Source organism: Rhinolophus sinicus, chromosome 8 (genome assembly GCF_057876585.1).
Source record: "Rhinolophus sinicus isolate RSI-liver-muscle chromosome 8, RSI-T2T, whole genome shotgun sequence".
NCBI lineage: Eukaryota > Metazoa > Chordata > Mammalia > Chiroptera > Rhinolophidae > Rhinolophus > Rhinolophus sinicus.
In genome coordinates, this window is record NC_142508.1 from 58,471,844 (window position 1) to 58,491,367 (window position 19,524).

A 19,524-nucleotide genomic window follows, 5' to 3' on the forward strand; every position below is an offset into this window, starting at 1 on the left:
AGTCACCTTTGATGTCTGCAATGACAAGAGGTGCTCAAAGTGGTTACCATCAGCATCCAGACACTTCTGATTATGGCGAACTACTGCTTGAGCGACGTTGACCAAAGTGCCCACTTGTGTACATTTTTTTGGCCCCCTGTATTTATTCAGTTGAATGACAGGCTATGGGGCTCCAGGTTGATGGAGGGAAACACCACAGAAGAGGACTGGGATCCACACTATACATCCAGATTCTCACCAGGGGTGATTTTGCTCCCCAGGGAACATCTGGAAATGTCACAACATTTTGTCACAATTGTGGGGGTGCTACTGGCATCTAGTGGGGAGAGGCCAGAGATGCTGTTAAATGTCCTACAAAACACAGGACAGCCTCCGTCACAAAGAAAGATGCAGCCCCAAATGTCAATCAATAGTGCGGAGGTTTAGAAATGCCAGTCTAGCAATGAGCATAGGTCAGAGTGGGTCTCGGAGACTGTAGACCTGACCTTGGCGAGTAACCTCTATGACTGGCCGCCAAAGAGGGCGACCCAAGGGCGATGGCTGGCTTCGTGCACATATGTCTCAGTGGAGAGATGCAAATGAGGAACGTGACGATTTTCAGTGGAGTATGAACACAGCATTTACACCTCGCTTCCTTTAGTGTTTACCTGATGATACAATTCCCAGTGCTGTCCTTCCCAGTCTCCTTTCTAATCCAGTCTGTTGCTTGGTGATAGGACTTCAAGCCCTGTTCGTACTGCATGCCCTTCATGTTCAGTTTCCTTTCGTATCCTGTTCTTGACCGAAATCACATAAAGCACCGGAGTCCCCGGTGTCAGAATCACCCAAGGTGCTTGCCACCAGTGTACATTTTAGGCCTACACCAAAACTACCAAATCAGAATTTCCATGGCTCAGGGCTCAGGAATCTGCATTTAAAAATAATTTTTTTAAATTAGTTTCAGGTGTAGGAATCTGCATTTTAAAGCCAGTAGCACAGGTGATTTTTCTGCACATTAAAGTTTGACATAGGATGCATGAAGGTACAGAAATATGGGATATCGTCTCTTCTTACTTTTTAAGTCCCTTTATGAAGCTCAGAAAAAATATATTCACTTAATCCTTGGGATACCCTTTTGATGTATTACATGTATTCCTGTTAAAAAATAGAGGCCACAGGAGCTTAAGCAGATCACGTAGAGAAAGCCCCGTGTTTTGTTTAACCTGGATTTTCTCACTGTGAGGCCATTCCAACAAGTTTTGCCTTGGGCAGAGTTGTACCACTTCCTCTGTGTCTATAGACGGAGTTTACCTCTTTGTCACCGTGTCCAATGAAACAGACTCTGCATGGTGAGCTGTCACTTGCCCTAAGCACAGACCTCATCTTAACCAGCTCAATACCCTCAAGACTGGAGTAGGGTATATGCCTCCTCCACTGCCACCAACCTGGTCCAAAATACCGTCATTGCTCACCTTGATTTTAGCAACAGCTTTCTTATTCCCCTGTGTCTCAGCACTTTCAATCCATATCCACAGGATCCACACCGTTTTTATTGGAGGAATGTTGCCTCCTACCTCTCTCTCTCTCTCTCTCTCTCTCTCTCTCTCTCTCTCACACACACACACACACACACACACACACACGCCCCTTAAATCTGATTCCTACATGCTTCACCCCAGCCTGCAAGGCCCTGTTGACCTGGCCTTCTGCTGTTTCTCTCTCTCTCTCTGGCCTGTATCTTTTCCATCATGGCAAGCACTTTTCCTAGTTCAAGACCTTCACCTATGCGTGCCCCCTCTCCTGACACTCGAGATCTTTCTCCTTTCCTCATAAAACTGACCCACTCTCTTTGGTTTCATTTGAAATGTCAACTCCTGAGAGACATCTGACATACACACTCTTATTCTCACCCCCACCCCCAACTAAATTCGATTCTGCTGTTACTCAACTAATTTAGGAGCCTATGCTTTTCCTTTAGAGTATTTGTGATCATTTGGTTCTAGTCTTGTTATTGAGTTATCCAATGAGAGCCTTTCCCTCTGGCCTGTGGGAATACGTTTTGTTTGTCACTGCAAACAGCAGGGATCAAATAAGTGTACTGAGTAAATGAATAGGCATCCCGGAGATGGGACACCCATTCCTGGTGATGGCAGCACTGTTTGTAATGGCTGATTTCTGCAGGTTGGTGTGTCTGGAGCGAGGATTCCATCTTGAGGAGTCGGAAGCATGGTCACTTGGAGAAAACATCCAGGAGAAGAGGTGAGGCTACCACCAGCTGGCTGTGTGTTCTCTTTCTTTTCTTTTTTAAAAATTAAATTTATTGGGATAACATTGGTTAATAACATGATATATGTTTCAGGTGTACAACTTTATAATACAACATCTGTATACGCTACTGTGTGCTCACACCCCAAGTCTCTAGTCTTCTTCTGTCATGCTGCAGGCAGTGACAAGGCGCCAGCCCCCCAGGCGGCCCTAGATTTGCGAGTTGAGATTATACATGAATAGCTAGGCTATCTTGAGCGCATCTAAGCCAGTTTCTTCATTTTTATCAAGGGATTAATAAGTCCCACTTTTGCAAGGATAGGGCCCCAGGTAAATGAGATAAAGCAGGGCACAGTACCTGGCATTTGGGAGTTGCTGAGAACGCTCAATACTTGGGTTGTCTCGCCAGGCAGAGGACTTGTAAAGAGAAGGCAGCAAAGAAGTCGCGCCACTTACCTGAGCCCCCCCTTCTCAACTCATCTCTACGTGCACTTAAATTACGTTTTCTAAGCCTGACCCAGGGCGCTCCGCTCCCTCTCTCGGCGGTGGGTCCCTCCCTCCCCCTCACGCTCACCCAGCCTCCCTTCCCCCCTCACCCCCTCCCTGGGAGCGGGAGCTTGGAATCCCACGCCCTTGCACCAGCCCGGGGGCTCGGACGGGCCCAGGAGCCGCTGGTCGCCAATCACCGTGCGGTGGAGAGGCGGGCGCTCGGCTCTGGCGCGCTGGGGGAGCCAGCTGGCGCTGCTTTCCCTGGGAGCCTCAGACTCTTGCACAGACCCAGACAGACGCACAGACTGGCGGGCAAGCGCGCGGGCAGGCACGGACAGAGTCCCCCGGCCGTTTGCGCTCGGAGGCGCGCGCCAGCCCCGGCCCGGCGAGTCTCGCGTTCCCCGCGGGAAGCCGCAGGCGGCAGCTCCGCAGCCGGCACCGGCAGAAGGGAGGGCGCGCAGGCGGCCGGAGGCTGGGAGGCCCCAGCGCGCCCGGCCCGTGATGTGAGCGGCGGCGGTGGCGGCTCCCACCTGGCGCCGCACCTGGAGCGCCGCGCTCCGGGGCGGCGGGGAGAATGCGCGCCGCCCGCAGCCGCCGCGCCCGCACCTGACCATGGAGTGCGCCCTCCTGCTCGCGTGCGCCCTCCCCGCAGCTGGCTCGGGCCCACCGTGGGCTCCGGCGGGACTGGGGCGCGTGGCCAAGGCAGGTGCCCGCCGAGGGGCGCGCCTGGCGCGGGTGGCAGGGGGCACCAGGCGCAAGCCCAACCGCGTCCCTCACGCGCGATGTCACCTTTTCTCTTGCAGGCGCTCCAGCTGTGCTGCCTCTGCTGTGCGTCGGTCGCCGCAGCCTTAGCCAGTGACAGCAGCAGCGGCGGCAGCGGATTAAACGACGGTTCGTATTTGCCCCTCACCCCCAGAAGGGGTCTGTCTAGGCACTTTGTCTCCTCCTTACACCCTAAAGAGAGAAAAGGTAGAAAAGTTCACCCCCTTGTTTCCCCCCCACCCCCACCCCTCCACGGGGCAGGTGTGTGCGCGTCTTGGATATGGTTCCTGTTGGGGGGTGGGGAGGATGTGGCAAGGATTTTGAACTTATCAAAAGAATCAATGCCTCAAGCTTCAAGTCACATAAATGAGAAAACAATACTTTCCCTTGTTCACAGATGGCTTGTTAAAAAAAAAAAATCCTACTGCAGTGAGAAATTAGAAAGGAAGTGGACATTGACCAAGTGGTTGATATCAAAAGGCACCTTCCTCATTTCCTTCCTCTTCTGGGAAAGCAGGCAGGAACTAATTCTTGCTGGGGGATGAAAGAATATAAGGCCTTTTCCTTCCCCATCTTCCCCCTCACTCTCTTTTCCTAGTCTTCCCTCCCTGTCCCCTTGTGTCCAGGATTCCCAAAGACCACTGTTACAGAGAGAAAAGCAGATAGCTTGGGGTATCTGGGGTCTTTATCACTTCTGAGGTTCCCCAGCTGAAAACCTCCAGAACACTCTTCATTTCTGTCATTTATTAACTTCTTGATGGCGCCCAGAAGGAAAACCCTTGTTTCCATTGTTCCTACTACCAGCTACAGGAGAAGGGCTGATCTCTGATCCAAGGTGTCTAGCAAGACCTTGATGTCCAACCAGATTCCCTAATTTTCAGCCTTGCAGGGTTATCTCTTTCTCCTGTCAGGGGACACGGGATCACACGGGGGAGGAGGGAATGGCAGAGTCATGGAGAAGGGCTGTACCAGGGAATGGGTGAGTGAGGGAACAGAAGAAAGCCAGGAATTAGCTTTTGAGATATTCACCTTTTGTCCAACCAGCAAGGTTGGCTGCAGTTTCTCAAACAACCTCCCATTGTTCCATTAGGGCCAAATGGCTGCACATGCCCTGTGTTCCAGCCACCACCTATAAGGACCTCATCTTTAGTCAGCGTCTGAGCTGACTGATCAGATCATTCTCTACAGGGGCTCTGATTGCCCTGCTTCCCATCAAGGACTATTGCCATCAGCCTGCTCATTCTCCCCCTTGGAAACAAACTAGGAGCAGGTGTCTGGGTGGGTGGGTGGGGAACTAGCTTTGCCGGCTAATCCATTAAAGGCTGGCTGGGTAAGGCTCCAGCCTGGCCTCTCAGCAAAAAGCAGGCAGAGTTTCAGATGGTTTTGGACAAGGAGGTAAGAAACAACTTATTGGAGAGACTCTGTCTGGAGCATGTGTCAGGGGTGGTTTTCACAGTTAGGTTTTAGTAAGGGAGGAGGTGGTTTTTCGCTAAGAAAAACCTGTATTTAATCTAAGAGCCACATACCTGTAAAACAACATAGTAGAGATTTTTAAAATAAGAGAAATGGTATACACCTGCTCAGTTTGTTGTTGTTGTCTTTTTAAAGGTTAAGAGAGTTTCGAGAAAAGCTTTTTTTCTCAATTACTCTTTAATATGCATCTCAATTCCCCAGTATTTCTAGTTAAAAGAGACAAAGATGGGAGAGACAGGACATAAAGGATATTGTAACAATGAGAGTTGCTCAAGCAGTAACAGTCACAGATGATGATACAGAAGAAAACATTTAAAAATTGTTATTTTTTTCCAGACGTAGGCCCAATTAGAATAATCCTTATTGATCCCTGATAGCTACAGGGCTTTTTTTTTTTTTTTTTTTTTTTTTTTTTTTTTTTTTTTGGTGTGTGTGTGGGGTGGGGGGAAGGGGGCATTGACTATTTTGGGAAAAGGGAAATTCCTCTTTTCCTCCTCCTGTAACCAAGGACCCAAGTGACTCAAACATACCTCTTAGTTATTCGGAACCTTTCTAAACACTTTCCAAATTAGTTTCCCATTCTGTGCCTAGAAAATAGAAACGCAGAGATTTTTTTTTAATTTTTTATTTTTCTTTTTTTTCTTTTTATGCACAGAGGGCATATTCCACATCATTTTGTGGGATGATACTTTTCAGTTTCAATGTTTTGTGATAGAAAACAGTGGGCTGGTTTCATTTTTTTTTTCGAGCAGCAAATTGTTTTTTGGCTCCTCCTCTCTAGAAAAAACAGCAATTAGTGCTGCTCTAGGGAGCAGTGGTGAAGGTATTTTTAAACATGCCTTTCCAGGTGTCCCTGATCTGACAACATGTCTGAGCAATTTTAAACATCAGACTATATAGGAAAAGTTCTGACAGTGTCGAGGCATTTTTCTGCATCCACTCTATTTTGTGCTTATAATGAAATGGGATTGCCCCTGTGAAAGCTCACAGTAAAATGTTAAGTGCTACACGTTCTGGAGTTTTATTGTCACGTATAATTAATAATGGGAATATGAAACTGTGGTTACTTGTTAATTTTCTGAGGTATCATCTCAAGTTACTCAGCACTGAGTTATTTGAAATGTAAAGTCTGCTCCCCCAAACACTCCCTATTCAGTGTAACATAAAGATATTCATCTCCTTGAAAACAATTTGTCAATTTTTTTTATTACTTTGGTGGTTTTATATTAATCTTGTCTCTAAAAAGTCAATTTTTTTTGTCGGGATGGCTCTACTCGACTAACATATAAAACATCCATCCGTCTCTCCCCAAGCCATGAGAGTTGTGGCATTTTCCACAAACGTTGGCATTCATCAGGATTGTGCTTGACTTTTAGTTTTTATAGGAATGGCTGTGGCAGGGCTAATTGTAAAGAGCACAGGGTTCTGCTCTTCGTGGGCTGCTCTAAATTATATTTAATCCAGGTTCAAGGCAGTTGGAACAGAGATACCTTTGAGTTGTGCGTTGCTCTTTGCCAGCCCATTGGCTGGGGACCGTGTGGCCTTGTGGGCTCTGGGTGCTGACAGCTAACCCTTTCCCCTTGCAGATTACGTCTTTGTCACACCGGTAGAAGTGGACTCGGGCGGGTCATATATTTCACACGACATTTTGCACAACGGCAGGAGAAAGCGATCGGCGCAGAGTGCCAGCAGCTCCCTGCATTACCGATTTTCAGCATTTGGACAGGAACTACATTTAGAACTTAAGCCCTCGGCAATTTTGAGCAGTCACTTTATTGTCCAGGTACTTGGAAAAGATGGTGCTTCAGAGACTCGGGGACCCATGGTGCAGCGATGTTTCTATCAGGGATTTATCAGAAATGACAGCTCTTCCTCCGTCGCTGTGTCTACGTGTGCCGGCTTGGTAAGTACCCTGCGCTTTGAGTCAACTCCCCCTTTCGTGTGTGTTTTGTATAACTTGAATGAACAGATGTCTGCAATATTAAATGCTCTTCCAGCCAACTCGACCCATTCACACTGTCAGCTTTGATACTTATAATATTCTCAATTGAATTAATCTAATCTGCTCCCAGAAAAAGAAAATATAATAGAACTTTAATTACCATTTAGAACATTCTTTTGATGTTTAATGGTCTGGGCCTCTTCATTCTCCATGTTTGAGACGATCCCCAAGGAAATTAATTTGATGGATGCCATTCGCTTTGTGAAGTCTTGAGAGACCAGGCATTATATAAATCTAACAAGCTGCATGCATGCCTCCACGTTGCTTTGAAATGGGAAAACTGTATTTCAGTGCAAAATTGCATTCAGCAGCCCTGTTAAGCCCAACCTTTGCTGTAGAAGGGAGGCCTTTTGTTTTCTTTTAACTAATCTGTTCATGTTGTACTGCTCACGTAAGACGTCCTACTAGAATGTGGCGTGTTCAAGAGCTGGTAGGGTGAAAGGTGCTGGGCAGGGAAGTAGAACACTTGGAAGCATTTGGGACAAGTGTTATTTCCCCTCTACATAATCCCCATCTGTTGAGCTCCAGGCCAAGAATACTGGTGTAAATGATACTTGCCTCAGAATTCAAATGTATGAGGCAGTAAATGGTGTTTGTGGTTGATTTCATTCTGTGTTGTCATTGAGAAGTATCTTGAATTGACAGAGTGTGTGTGTGTGTGTGTGTGTGTGTGTGTGTGTGTGTGTGTGGTGGTGGTGGAGGAGGAGGAGGAGGAGGAGGACATAATGGTCATGTTCTGGGATGACTAGAAGAAGGAAAATCTAAGAAAGCCCAGTTGAGTGTGTGGTTAGTAACAAGCATGGCACATCATGACACAGAGCAAGAGGCGGTGGCTTGGGTGCTGGTGAATGAGGACTCCCACATTCCTGGCTAGTGGAAACTTTATTATTTCACTTTTTCCCCCCATGTTTTAGCTAGAACTTAGCTAAAATCTGTCATCACCACCAGAGTAATGATATTCTTTGGTATAGTATTTAAAGTATAAAGTGAAGCAAAGACTTACCAATTCCCAACTAAGTTTGATCCATTTAAGTATCACTATGGCTCACCGATGACCTCTATATGGTTATACACACACACATGTACATGCACAAACATGAATATATCTTGGGCTTTTTGTTTTGTTGTCACATGTCTTCTGCTCTTTTGGGGGGCATCCTCACGTATCTCCCTCTCTTTTGTCTATTCCAGTATCCTAACGTCTTCAGAAGGAATTTAGGTACCCCGCCAGAGTAACTTAAACTATCCCATTCCACAAAACATAGTGATTAAGAGCAGTCTGTTCAGGGTGATTCTCACACAAACACTTAAGTAGGACCTCGGGCAAGTTAGTAATTTCTATGCGTCTCAGTTTCTTCATCTCTAAAGTGAGAATAACAGGACAGTTTACATGATAGGGCTGTGGGAATAAGTGACTTCTTACATAAAAAGTGCGACAGGAGTTCCTAGAAGGCAATAATTGCTCTCTATAGATTCTAGTTCCAGCAAAACTTAGTCTCCCCATGTTTAGCTCTCCCAGGATTCCACTCTCTGTGAGTGACAGGAAATCTGCTCAGCTGTCTCATATTAATAGACATCGGGTGATTTTCTTTTGAACAGGGAGCAAATGATCACTTAACACCTGAGAATGAGGCAAGTTAATTTGTGATGGATGTGAAAGAGGTATTTGGCCATCACATCTGCCTGTGTATAAGGCTGATATAAACTGAAATCATGAAACTCAGATTCTTTCCCACTGTTCAACAAACCAGCTGCATATACTTAACTTTATTTCTCCAGACCTCAGTTTCCTCTCCTGAACCTGTAAAATGATTTCTAAGACCCCTGCCATCTCTAGGCACCTGACTCTATTTGCCTATTTGTTGGCCCTGGCAGGACCCACTTGGTGTGGGATAGAGAGAGAATCAAGCTTTTCCATTGCATTACCCACCTCCTCATGACCCTGCCAAACACATACTCAATTCAACAATAAGAAAATAAAACAAGAAAGAGGACAGAGCCACATCTGAGAAGTTGAGACACTGCTCTGTATTAATTTTTGTAACCTTGTGTTGACATATATGTACAGAAAAGTACAAAATGTATGTGCAGAAAAATGCAAAACTCTTGGAGTACAGCCTAATGAATTTTCATACAGTTCATACCCATCTAGCTATCAATCAGATCAAGCAAGACATTACCAGTGACCCAGAAGACCCCTCTGTGTCCCCTTTCCAAATGGGAGGTAACCACAATCCTAACTTCTAACATAGCTGAGTTTTGCCTTTTACATAAGTACAATCATACAATATTCCTCTATATGAATATTCTTCAATGTTTCCATTAAGTTGTTGGCGGACATTCTAATTGTTTCCAGTTTGGGGCTGTTATGAAGAGTACTGTTAAACATTCTTGTATATGCCTTTTGATGAACTTACAGACATATACTATTGGAAACATACCTAGGAATGAGGTTGCTGGGACACAGGATATATATATATATATTCAGCTTTAGTAAATTCTGCCGAACAGCTTTTCACCATGGTTCACTAATTTACACTCCCATGAGCAGTGTCCGAGTTCCAGTTGCTTCACATCCTCACCAATACTTGCTATTGTCTATTACTTCCATTTCAGCCACTCTGATTGATGGGTGTGAAGCAGTATCACATTATGGGTTTAGTTTGTGTTGTCCTGATGGTTGTTGACGTTGAATACCATTTCTTATGTCTGTTGGCCATTGATATGCCCTCTTTTGTGCTATATCTACAACATATATGGACAAGAAATAGTACAAATGTTTTCAGCCTATATTGTGTTTTTTCCTTTCTCTGTGAGTAGAAATGAGAATTCCAAGCAAAAACACCTTTGTCAACTGAACATCATTGCCATGACGGCTTTGAATCTCTACCAATGCATTGATCTGCTTGGGAAACACTGTCAAGTAGCTATAGTGAGCTCTGTGAGATCACGTGAGGCTCCACCTTGAGGGAACCCTTCCCTGGGGACACTGAAGATGGGGATGGAAGGACATAATTATGACAGTAGGAAGAATTTCTTCCTCCTTTTGGTAACCTGGAACCCATAGACATTGCCCTGCGTCTTTGGCCAAACAAGGGGTTAATACTTTCTCTAAAGTTAATTAGCAACTACGGTAACGGATTCAGCACAGTGAATGATTCAAGAGTTCAGGAGAGGGAAAAGCCTCCAACATGCTTGTTGGAGAGACTCATCAAAGTTCACGTGTTACGAATGGAAACTGACATGTCGGGAAGGAGACTAAGAGATGACACTTCTTCCACTTGAAGTTTCTATGCCAGTGTTTCTTCAAAAGTCGGGGCTGGGCACCTGGCATCAGACCGCCCTTAGGGGTTAGAGCTGTCTTCCAGAGTGCATACAGTGTGTCATAGGAGAGTAATAAGTCATCTGTACATAACAAAGGACAAGGTGAAAGCTAACCATTATCTTGACTACTAGGGAAACCCCAGGAGAGAGCGAGAATGGTTGGAAGGGTTATAATTGTGAAATATATGTGTACATACATGCAGACTCCAGCTAGGATTTCGCTGGCAGGGAATTTCCCCCAATAATTCAGAATTAAACTGTGCTTAACATATTTTCTTAAAATGTGTTTCCCTCTTCCCCGCCCCCAAAACTGGCAGATCTCTAGGAGTTGACTAGGCAGTTATTTACTTGGAATAATTCATAAAACAGGAGTTGTGAACTTCCCTGAGTCCTGCCAACTTTTATGTCTGTGGTGATTATTTTTTTTACATTTTGAATGTTTTTAAAAAGGAGCTCTCTCTCTCTAGCTCACCACTGCCCCCTACGCACGTATGCCTTGTACTCTGTGAAGGTATTTGGGTTTTGTCGCCTTTGTCCCAGACTCTCAGGGTTGCAGATTAACCTAATCTAATCACTGTATCTGCCAGGTACTTCCTTTTTACAGTATCCAGCCTCTCCTTGACTACCACAGGGGTGAGAAAGAAGGTCACTACGTCCAGGAAGTCCATGCCATTGTTGAGAGACGCTTCCTCTTGACATTAAATGACAACCTGTCTTCTTAGGACTTTTACCTGTATTTCTTAATTTTGTTTTCTGGAATGATAGAACAAACCTGTATCTTCCTTCTTACATACTGAGAGATCTAAAAGACCCTTCTGCCCAGAAATGCTCTACCATTAGTGCTCCTTTTTATTGGGACAGTGATTTTCAGAGTGTGATCAGATGCACTAGCTTCACTTGAGGAGTTGAAAAATGGAATTTCTTTACCCACAACAGAAGGTCAGGGAATGTATCTTTTTAATTCTGCAAATGATTTGAACGCATACTCACATTAGAGAACCATGTGAGGAAGACACTGGACATACAGGAAAATTTTTTTTTAATTTGATTTGCTTGTTGCTTTGACAGATTGATCCCATTTCTGAAACTTAGTGGAAATGTATTTTGAGAAGTGACCAGAAAGATGCACTGAGTGATCATTTACACTCAACAACTGTTGATGAACCTGTTACGCCGGGCTCTGTTCAGAGCACAGTGGTAAAGCTGTAAACAAGATGGATGCCGTATTCCAGTTCATAGGAGTTCATTCCAAGGGAGAACTGGAGTAGGAATTCTAGAACTAGAAATTGCTGTTTTATTTTGAGCCACGCTATGATTCAACAGAACCCTGGAATAAAGAGTTCATGGGGTTCATAGGTTTTAGAAAAGAGGGAAGCGCGGTCAAATTAGTGTCAAATGCCATCTCTAGGAGCTTTACCATGCACATCAGCATACTAATAATCCAGAAATGTCCTACATTAAAGATGTTTAACTCTGTTTAAACCTGGAGTTTCCCTCATGTATTTGGTCCCGAAAACTTTTTTTCAAGGAACATCTCTTCGTAGTCTGGCCGTGACAAGAAAACCACCAAAACAATGATACCCGAAAGAGATACTATAATATTATGTATTGATTTCTAACTGTGAAGAGATGCTTCAGGAATAAATGGGTTTCATGACCATGTAAGTGGTTTCATGGCCATATATTCCCATAAAGTTAGAGAAACATTTAGGTTTAAACGCAATTGGGCAAATGTTTTCTATAATACACTTCACATCGTTTAATATGCCATTGTGCATTGTGAAGCTCCAAGAGGTGGAATTTTGGTACTAATTTGACTATTCCCTCCATTTTTAAACCATCCCTCCATCAACAACCTGTCCGGGCTTCTGTGGTTTACCATCAAAGAGCAATTCCTAGGTCTAAGATTATTTGCACCTTATTAGAACCTGGTGAAGTTCCAGTTGGGGAAATGCACCCCTTGCTTAAGAAACTTTTAACACCAAGAGACAGTTGCAATGTGAAGACCAAGTGAAAAGACATGCAAAAATGGTCACCCAGCTTGCATTTCCGCCCAGATCTGTAATACGTCAATACTTTACCTTTGATGAATAACCTTAGTGAGGGCCCAGCTGGCGAGAGTGGTAAACTGCTGCTCTGTTCCTCCTGGCATCTTTTGTACATTTGCTGCTTAGGGTCCAACCTCAGCAGGGCACCAGGGGCTCAGAGGGGAATGTGTGCCATGATCCAGACTGCCAGGAGATCCCTCCAGCTCAATTCCTGATGCACTGTCCAATTTTGTCACTTGATTTTCCTTCCTTTGTCTTTTCTTTGTCCCCAACCATTAAACCATAAGTGGCGTCTCTTCTCCACGGCTGGCTGCCCTAATGTCCTCCTTGTAGCTTGCGTAGTGGTGGCCTTTTTAGACTCTGACTGCTGGGACCCATTCTCCAGAGAGCCTGGGTCCCTGCGAGGAACTTTGGAAGTAGTTAGGTTTCAATAGGCGGTTAGGGACGCTTTGATCTCCCTCTTTCAGAAGTATTTTATGACTCAGAAGGCTCACCCATTGAGTTGCCTGTTGCTGGTCACTGCCTGCCCAGGAGTCTTTAGAAAGCTGATTTCCATTCATAAAACGGCTGAAGTTAAATGATCTTAGTCCAGATAGGCAGAAAGAAACCAGGCTCTGCTGCTTTGTGGGGCCTTGTTACCTAGCAGGGGTTTGCTGAATTGCATATACCCGTTGGAACTTTTCAGTCACTTGAGGAGATCGTGTCAAATTAAGGATTACATTGGGTTGTATTTACAAATTTTTGGATACAGGCTGACCCAAATGAGAAATATTTTCTCAGGTTGTTACTTGATTCATCAAGGGTAAAAAGACTTTTTTTTTTTTTGGCCTCTTTTCTGTATGCTCTCATTTGTCATGGTTTGTGAAGACAATTATTTGCCCATAGCAAAACTTTTAGCAAAATGCCAGCCAATCTCTTTTTTTCCTTCCTTTTACAAACACTTGTGTTGAAGGCTGTCTTTCAATAGATCACAAGCCAGTCTCTTCTTTAAAAAAATAGCCAAAGTTCTTACCCGAGAGCTGGACCCCAAGGCTGAATCGAGGGGTGCTCACATGGGAGGGAGAAAGGCTGCTCCTTTCCCCCAGGCTTTCTGCCTTTTTGTGATGGCCACTGAAGCACTGGACTCCCTAAGACTTCTTCATATCACCGCTCCTCAGTTTTCTCATCTGTAAAGTGGCAGTGGTACCTTTATCTCTCTTGTAGGATTATAACACCTGGTGATGAGTGCTTAGCCAGGCACGTACTTGGTTATCCTTGACTTTGGGCGAGGAGGGTTCTGGGAAGGAAATGGCAGTTGATGCTCCTTCCTGGAGCCCCTTCCAGCCTGTCAGAACAGGACACAGAGCACTGGGGGTGGCTGTCATCCTGGTGAGGACATGTGGGGATTTTTGTGGGGCAAAGTAACCGCTACTTCTTCAACTCTGAAGAAATAAGATGGAAGACAGATAAAGAATCAAAGACAGGAAGGATCAACAAATAGATAAAGCGTGTGTGATAGAGCAGAGCAGCGTAATGGCTGTGAAGGCAGACTCTGAAGTCTCAGCTCAGGTCCAATTGCTCACCCTCTCTGGGCTTCATTTCCTCATTGATAAGATGAGGATAATGGTGGTACCTCCCCCATAGGGGTTATGGATTGTTAATTGAAAGAAAAGATACTCTATGTACATTGCTTCAAACAGTGCCTGGTACATAGTAATCACATTGGTAGTGGTAATGATAGCGTAATATTGTCATTATTGTGGACCTTCTCCCATAAAGGAGTCTTCAAAATTGGCTAATGTCAATCCCCCTTACCACCCCAGGCAGGGAAGTTTTAGCCTAGACAATAATAATAGTTTATGAGCACTTATTAAGCTATTAAAACTGGAGCCATGGAGGGAAGAGTCAGCTAAGACGCAAGTCTTGGCCTTTATACTATTTATCCTCCAGTCGGCATATGGGTATTCAAGGTGAAAAGTAGCATTTTGTTTTTTCTCCATGCATTTCTAAAAGACCTGGGCACTTTGGAAGACACAAACAAAAAACCCCAACTTGTATAGAGGATGCCAAAAAAATGTATACACACTTTTAAGAAAGGAAAAAACTGCATTAAAATTGTAATAATATATTCCGATAACAAAAGATGAATACAAGTCATGTGTATACATTTTTTTGGCACCCCCGGTATTTAGGCCCCACCCCTGAAAATTCCGTAGGTCCTGGGTAGAGCCTGAGTGTTCATTTGAATAAAGGAAAGAAAAGCTTCACAAGTGGTTCCAATGGGCACTGGCGAGTGTGAATCAGTGTGTAAATGTGTCTGCAAGGGACCTTCTCAGGGGAGACAGAGGACCATTGGAACCTGTTTGCTAAGGGGGCAGGCGGGGGTGGCTAGTGTGAATCAAAATATAGAGATTGTTCTTATTTATATATTATAGGACGTTTCAGTTGCAAGTAGAGCAATGCCATCTCTATCTACGTTAAGCATTAAAATATATTTTGTGGCTCTGAGGTCATCCTTCTAATTCATCCCTACCCCCTTCCCTCCCTCCTGCCTTCCTTCTTTGTGTTAGGATGGCCAGTTTTTAGCAAGGTTTGATCCAAGGGACCCAATGATGTCCTCACTGTTCTCTTGTCTCAAGTCTCCCAGCAATGTGCCCTTGCCAGTCTTCCTTCTGTGCACAGGACATCCTGAGTTCCAAAGATAATTGAAACATGTCCTCGAGTGCCTGGTATCTCATGAGACTTACTCATCAATAGCATCACAGCTGTCACCTATATCATACATGAGAACACGTGTGTGGGGCGCTGGGCTTTATTTGCTCTCGCACCTGTCTGAAAGCCCCAGAGGGTGACGCTCAGTTCATCTGTGTATCGGAACAAGGTTCCATTACATTTTAATTTATGTATTGATAGGTGAAGTAGTGCACAGAAGGAGGTCTGGCGTGATGCACAGCAAGCCAAGAGATCCACAGTTATCTATCAGTTTGAAGCTCTTTTTGAAACCAGAGTTGATTATTTCTGGTGTGTGCGCACATGTGTGTGCGTGTGCCTTTGTGTGTGTGTGCCTTTGTGTGCGTGCATTTAAAATGTATGTAAATTGTATTAGTCAATACTTTTCCTGAGGTGTTTTTTTGGTGGGGAAAGGTGAGTGCTTAAAAATAATGTGTGTCTCGGAGTTCCTTCCTTATCACTACATACACATCTATCTTTTTCTCCTTCGCTGCATTGTTAATCATTCTATTCTGATTAACATGTTTCTAGTTTTTTGCTGTTGCTGAAAAGAACATGCAAATATATGGATCTTCTTAGTTGCATGGAGTTCTGTATTTTAGGAGAGGGAGTGCTCAGGTGCCAAACACATCCTGTGGCCAGAGATTTGCTTGTGGATGATGACGTTAGCAACCCAGTATCACTGTCATGATCCCTTTGGTTGTAGAACATGCAAAGTTACTGAGAGCTCATTTCCTCTTTGGTTTCCACGAGCCTAACTGAGTCACTTAGAAGAATAGTACTGTTCGCCGCTATGGAAGGCAGTGTGGAGGTTCCTCAAAAAATTACAAACAGAATTACCGTATGACCCAGCATTCCCTCCCCTGGGTATCTACACAAAAAATCTGAAAACATTTATCCATAAAGACACGTGTGCTCCAATGTTCATTGCAGCTTTGTTTACGGTGGCCAAGACATGGAAACAACCCAAATGTCCTTTGATAGATGAATGGATAAAGAAGTTATGGTATATATATATATATATATATATATATATATATATATATACACAATGGAATACTATTCGGTGGTAAGAAAAGATGAAATAGGACTATTTGTGACAACATGGATGGATCTTGAGATTGTAATGCTAAGCGAAATAAGTCAGACACAAAAAGCAGAGAACCATGTGATTTCACTGGTATGTGGTATATAAACCAAAAACAACAAAAGAACAAGACCAACAAATGAGAAACAAAAACTCATAGACACAGACAATAGTTTAGTGGTTACCAGAGGGTAAGGGGGGCGGGAGGTGGGAGATGAAGGTAAAGGGGATCAAATATATGGTGATGGAAGGAGAACTGACTCTGGGTGGTGAACACACAATGGGATTTATAGATAATGTAATACAGAATTGTACCTGAAAATGAACACCTGAAATCTATGTAACTTTACTAACAACTATCACCCCAATAAACTTTAATTAAAAAAAAAAGAATATTACTGTTCCACGGAACATATATGTTGGTGAAATTGCAATGGTGTCCCACCATCGGCAATAAGCAATTTAAGAGAAAATCGTACTGAAGTCCAGCTATAAACAGGCCCAATGATACTAAGGCTTTCATAACCAAAAATATTTGCCCGGGCTGCCTACCTATCTCTGCCCACAGGCCCAGGAGTTCCCCTCAGTTACATCAAGTCATTCCCATGAAAGTCTGTCCCCATGGCTTTTCTATCCAATGACAGGGCAGAGTGCACTCAAATACCCTCATGCAAAGTCTGGCGAAACGGGTCTGTCTGGAAAGCATGCTCACCCCTCCTGAAGGGGTGCCTTTGATGTATCTCAGGATTTCATTTTCAGCTGAATTCTTGTGATGGCTTATTCACGCTCCTGAGCTTTGGAGTATTTTTACCTGCCCTTATTACCACTACAAGTCAAGGGGGCATGCTTTCTAATATAAATTATATAGTGCACATCACAAATTTCCTAGATACTGGCTGTATGCACAGCCCTCTTTCAGAGAAGGCACTTGAAAGGGATTGCGGTCAGCTAGTGAAAGGAGATTCCAATGATTTACTCAGTTCTACTGCAGAGTGCTTGTTAGTGTCTTACGGGTTCGTTCTGTGATGTTACAGTTCCTCATCTCCCTTTGATATTTTACTTCGCCATTTCCTGGAGGCAAAGAAAGAGTTACCCAAAGTTAATTTCTGGAGAAATAATGAACCAATTTTTTTTTTTTTTTGTTCTACCTTAATTATTGAGCTTAGTTAGGTCTATTTTATGCAGCAGGAAGAAAGTACTAGTTCAGTACATTCTTACTCTTTAAATATGTGCATTTAACATGTGCACTCTTAGATAAATGCATTTTGTAGCACAGGCTTTTGCAGTCCTTGTTTTCCATTAAAAATGCACTGAAGTCAGATAAATTCCATTCTTTCAAAAGGATTCCTTTGGTGTGTAATTTCTGTTTAATATGCATATTTAACCCTGTCACTCATGATTAAATAATGTCTAGTTCAGTGATGCTTAACATACAGAGCTTTAAACAACACAGATGCCCAGATCCCACCCCAGAAGAATGAAAGCAGACTGTCTGAGGGGGAGGCCCAGGCATCTGCATTTTTTTAAAGGCTCCCCAGTTGTTTCTAATGTACAGTAAAAATTGAGAACCCCTGGTCTAGATGAATGTGCTTCAGAGATGCTATCCCTTTAGAAATGCAATAGTTACAGGAGGCAGGATGGTATGGTAGAACGCGTGGGGTTTTAGAAGCCCATTTCTTTCACTTACTACTTATGTGATTTTGGTGAAACTTTTCCTTTGGAAGACATTTTATTTTGACATAATTTTAAACTGACAAGAAGTTGCAAAGATAATACCGAGGGTTCCCATGTACCCTTTTGCCCAGTTTTGGGACATTATCAAATTATCCAAGAATCTAGTTTCCTTGTCTGGAAGGTGGAGATGAAAAGTTAGCTTCAAAGGGCTGCTGAGAGAATGAAATGAGATGATGACACCATACACACACTGTGCTAGTGAGAATTCTAAGTTGGCCCCTCAGTGATTCAATCAATCATTAATTTACTGCTGGGAAGGGATTTTTCAGATGAAATCAAGGCTTCCAATCAGTTGACCTGAAGATAGGGACATTTTCCAGGTAGGGTTGACCTAATCATATAGAATCAGGAGAAGGAAAAGAGGTGCATAGCTAGAGGAATTTGACATGTGAGAAAGTCTCCATTTCTGGCTTCAGAACTCAAGGGGGCCACGTGGCAAGGCACGCAGGTGGCCTCTAGGAGCTGAGAATGGCCTGCAGCTGACAGCCAGCAAGGAAATGGGGCCTGAGCCCTGCCACTGGAAGGAACTGAATTCTGCCAGCAACCTGAATGAACTTGAGAGCGGATTCTTTCCCAGAGCTTCCAGAAAGGAATGCAGCCTGGCTGACACCCTGATTTTTGCCTTAGGAAACCCTGAGTAGAGAATCTAGTCACACTGTGCCCAGACTTCTGACTTGCAGAACTGAGAGCTAATAAATGGCTGTTATTTTTAAGCTTGTAAATATACAGTCATTTGTTACACAACAATAAAAGAACGAATACAGAAAATGCATACAGTGATTATTCCGCAGGAGTTATGAAAACCTCATGTGTCCCTTCCCTGTCTGGAATCATAGCCATGGGAAATCATCCACCAACTCCTGATGCTACCTTGTGGGGCAGGTGAGACAGTGGGTTCAAGAAGAAGCAGCAAGTGGCCTTTGATAGTCAGGATTTAACATTGCTTAGGAAATTGTAGTATTTAGCAAACAGTTTCTCAGCAGGGCACTACTGACATTATGGATGGATTCTTGTGGGACGCTGTGCTGTGCATTGCAGGAGTCAGCAACATCCCCACTAGATGCCAATGTCAACCAAAAATGTTTCCAGACTTGGCCAAGTGTCCCCGGGGGCGTAATTGTCCCCAGCTGAAAACCATTGATATAGCACATTCACAAACTGGCCTCTTTAATAGAATGCATTTACGTAAGTTTACTTTTCTTCACAGCATCCTTGCTGTTGATTTCAGGTACTTCACCTACTGTGGAGGAACTTAGCTGGCGAGACTGAGTGCGATAGTGCCTGGAGGCTGGAGGCGGTTTGGGGGGCAGCAGGAAAACCATCTGCAAATATATTAAAAGACATGTATTTCCTTTTGGATTTCACAGCATGCCAACCCAGACTGCTGAAAATAACTGGATCTCTGAAGACATAGAGATATATTTATAATCAAATTGACTTTTGCATTCTTAGGATGGGAGAGAGCCTAACCATGTGGATGTAGATTAGAAATATGGATTCTATTTCTGACTTTGCTGCTGAACTTAGACCACAGTTCAATGTCCTGTGTGTTCTCTTGACCTACAGGAGTCGGGGCATGGGCAGTTCTGGGAATGAAACAGGGAATGGTCTTTGTGTTTCGTGAATGTGTGTTCAAGCTAGAGAACTTTACA

At 43.9% G+C, this 19,524-nt stretch overlaps 1 protein-coding gene across 3 annotated transcripts in view; it reads left to right on the forward strand.

Annotated features, from left to right (window-relative positions):
* The first annotated feature begins 2,900 nt into the window (after positions 1–2,900).
* ADAMTS18 (ADAM metallopeptidase with thrombospondin type 1 motif 18) overlaps positions 2,901–19,524 on the forward strand; it is a 123,992-nt gene continuing 107,368 nt past the window's right edge. For 2 of the 3 annotated variants that reach the window (XM_088800226.1, XM_088800227.1), the window contains exons 1-3: positions 2,901–3,435; positions 3,537–3,624; positions 6,555–6,871. In XM_088800226.1, the coding sequence (XP_088656352.1) occupies positions 3,346–3,435; positions 3,537–3,624; positions 6,555–6,871 (495 nt within the window). In that variant the 5' untranslated portion in view covers positions 2,901–3,345. Of the gene's footprint in view, positions 3,436–3,536; positions 3,625–6,554; positions 6,872–19,524 lie in introns of those variants that run through there. The other variant, XM_019710943.3, reaches the window with a different exon arrangement.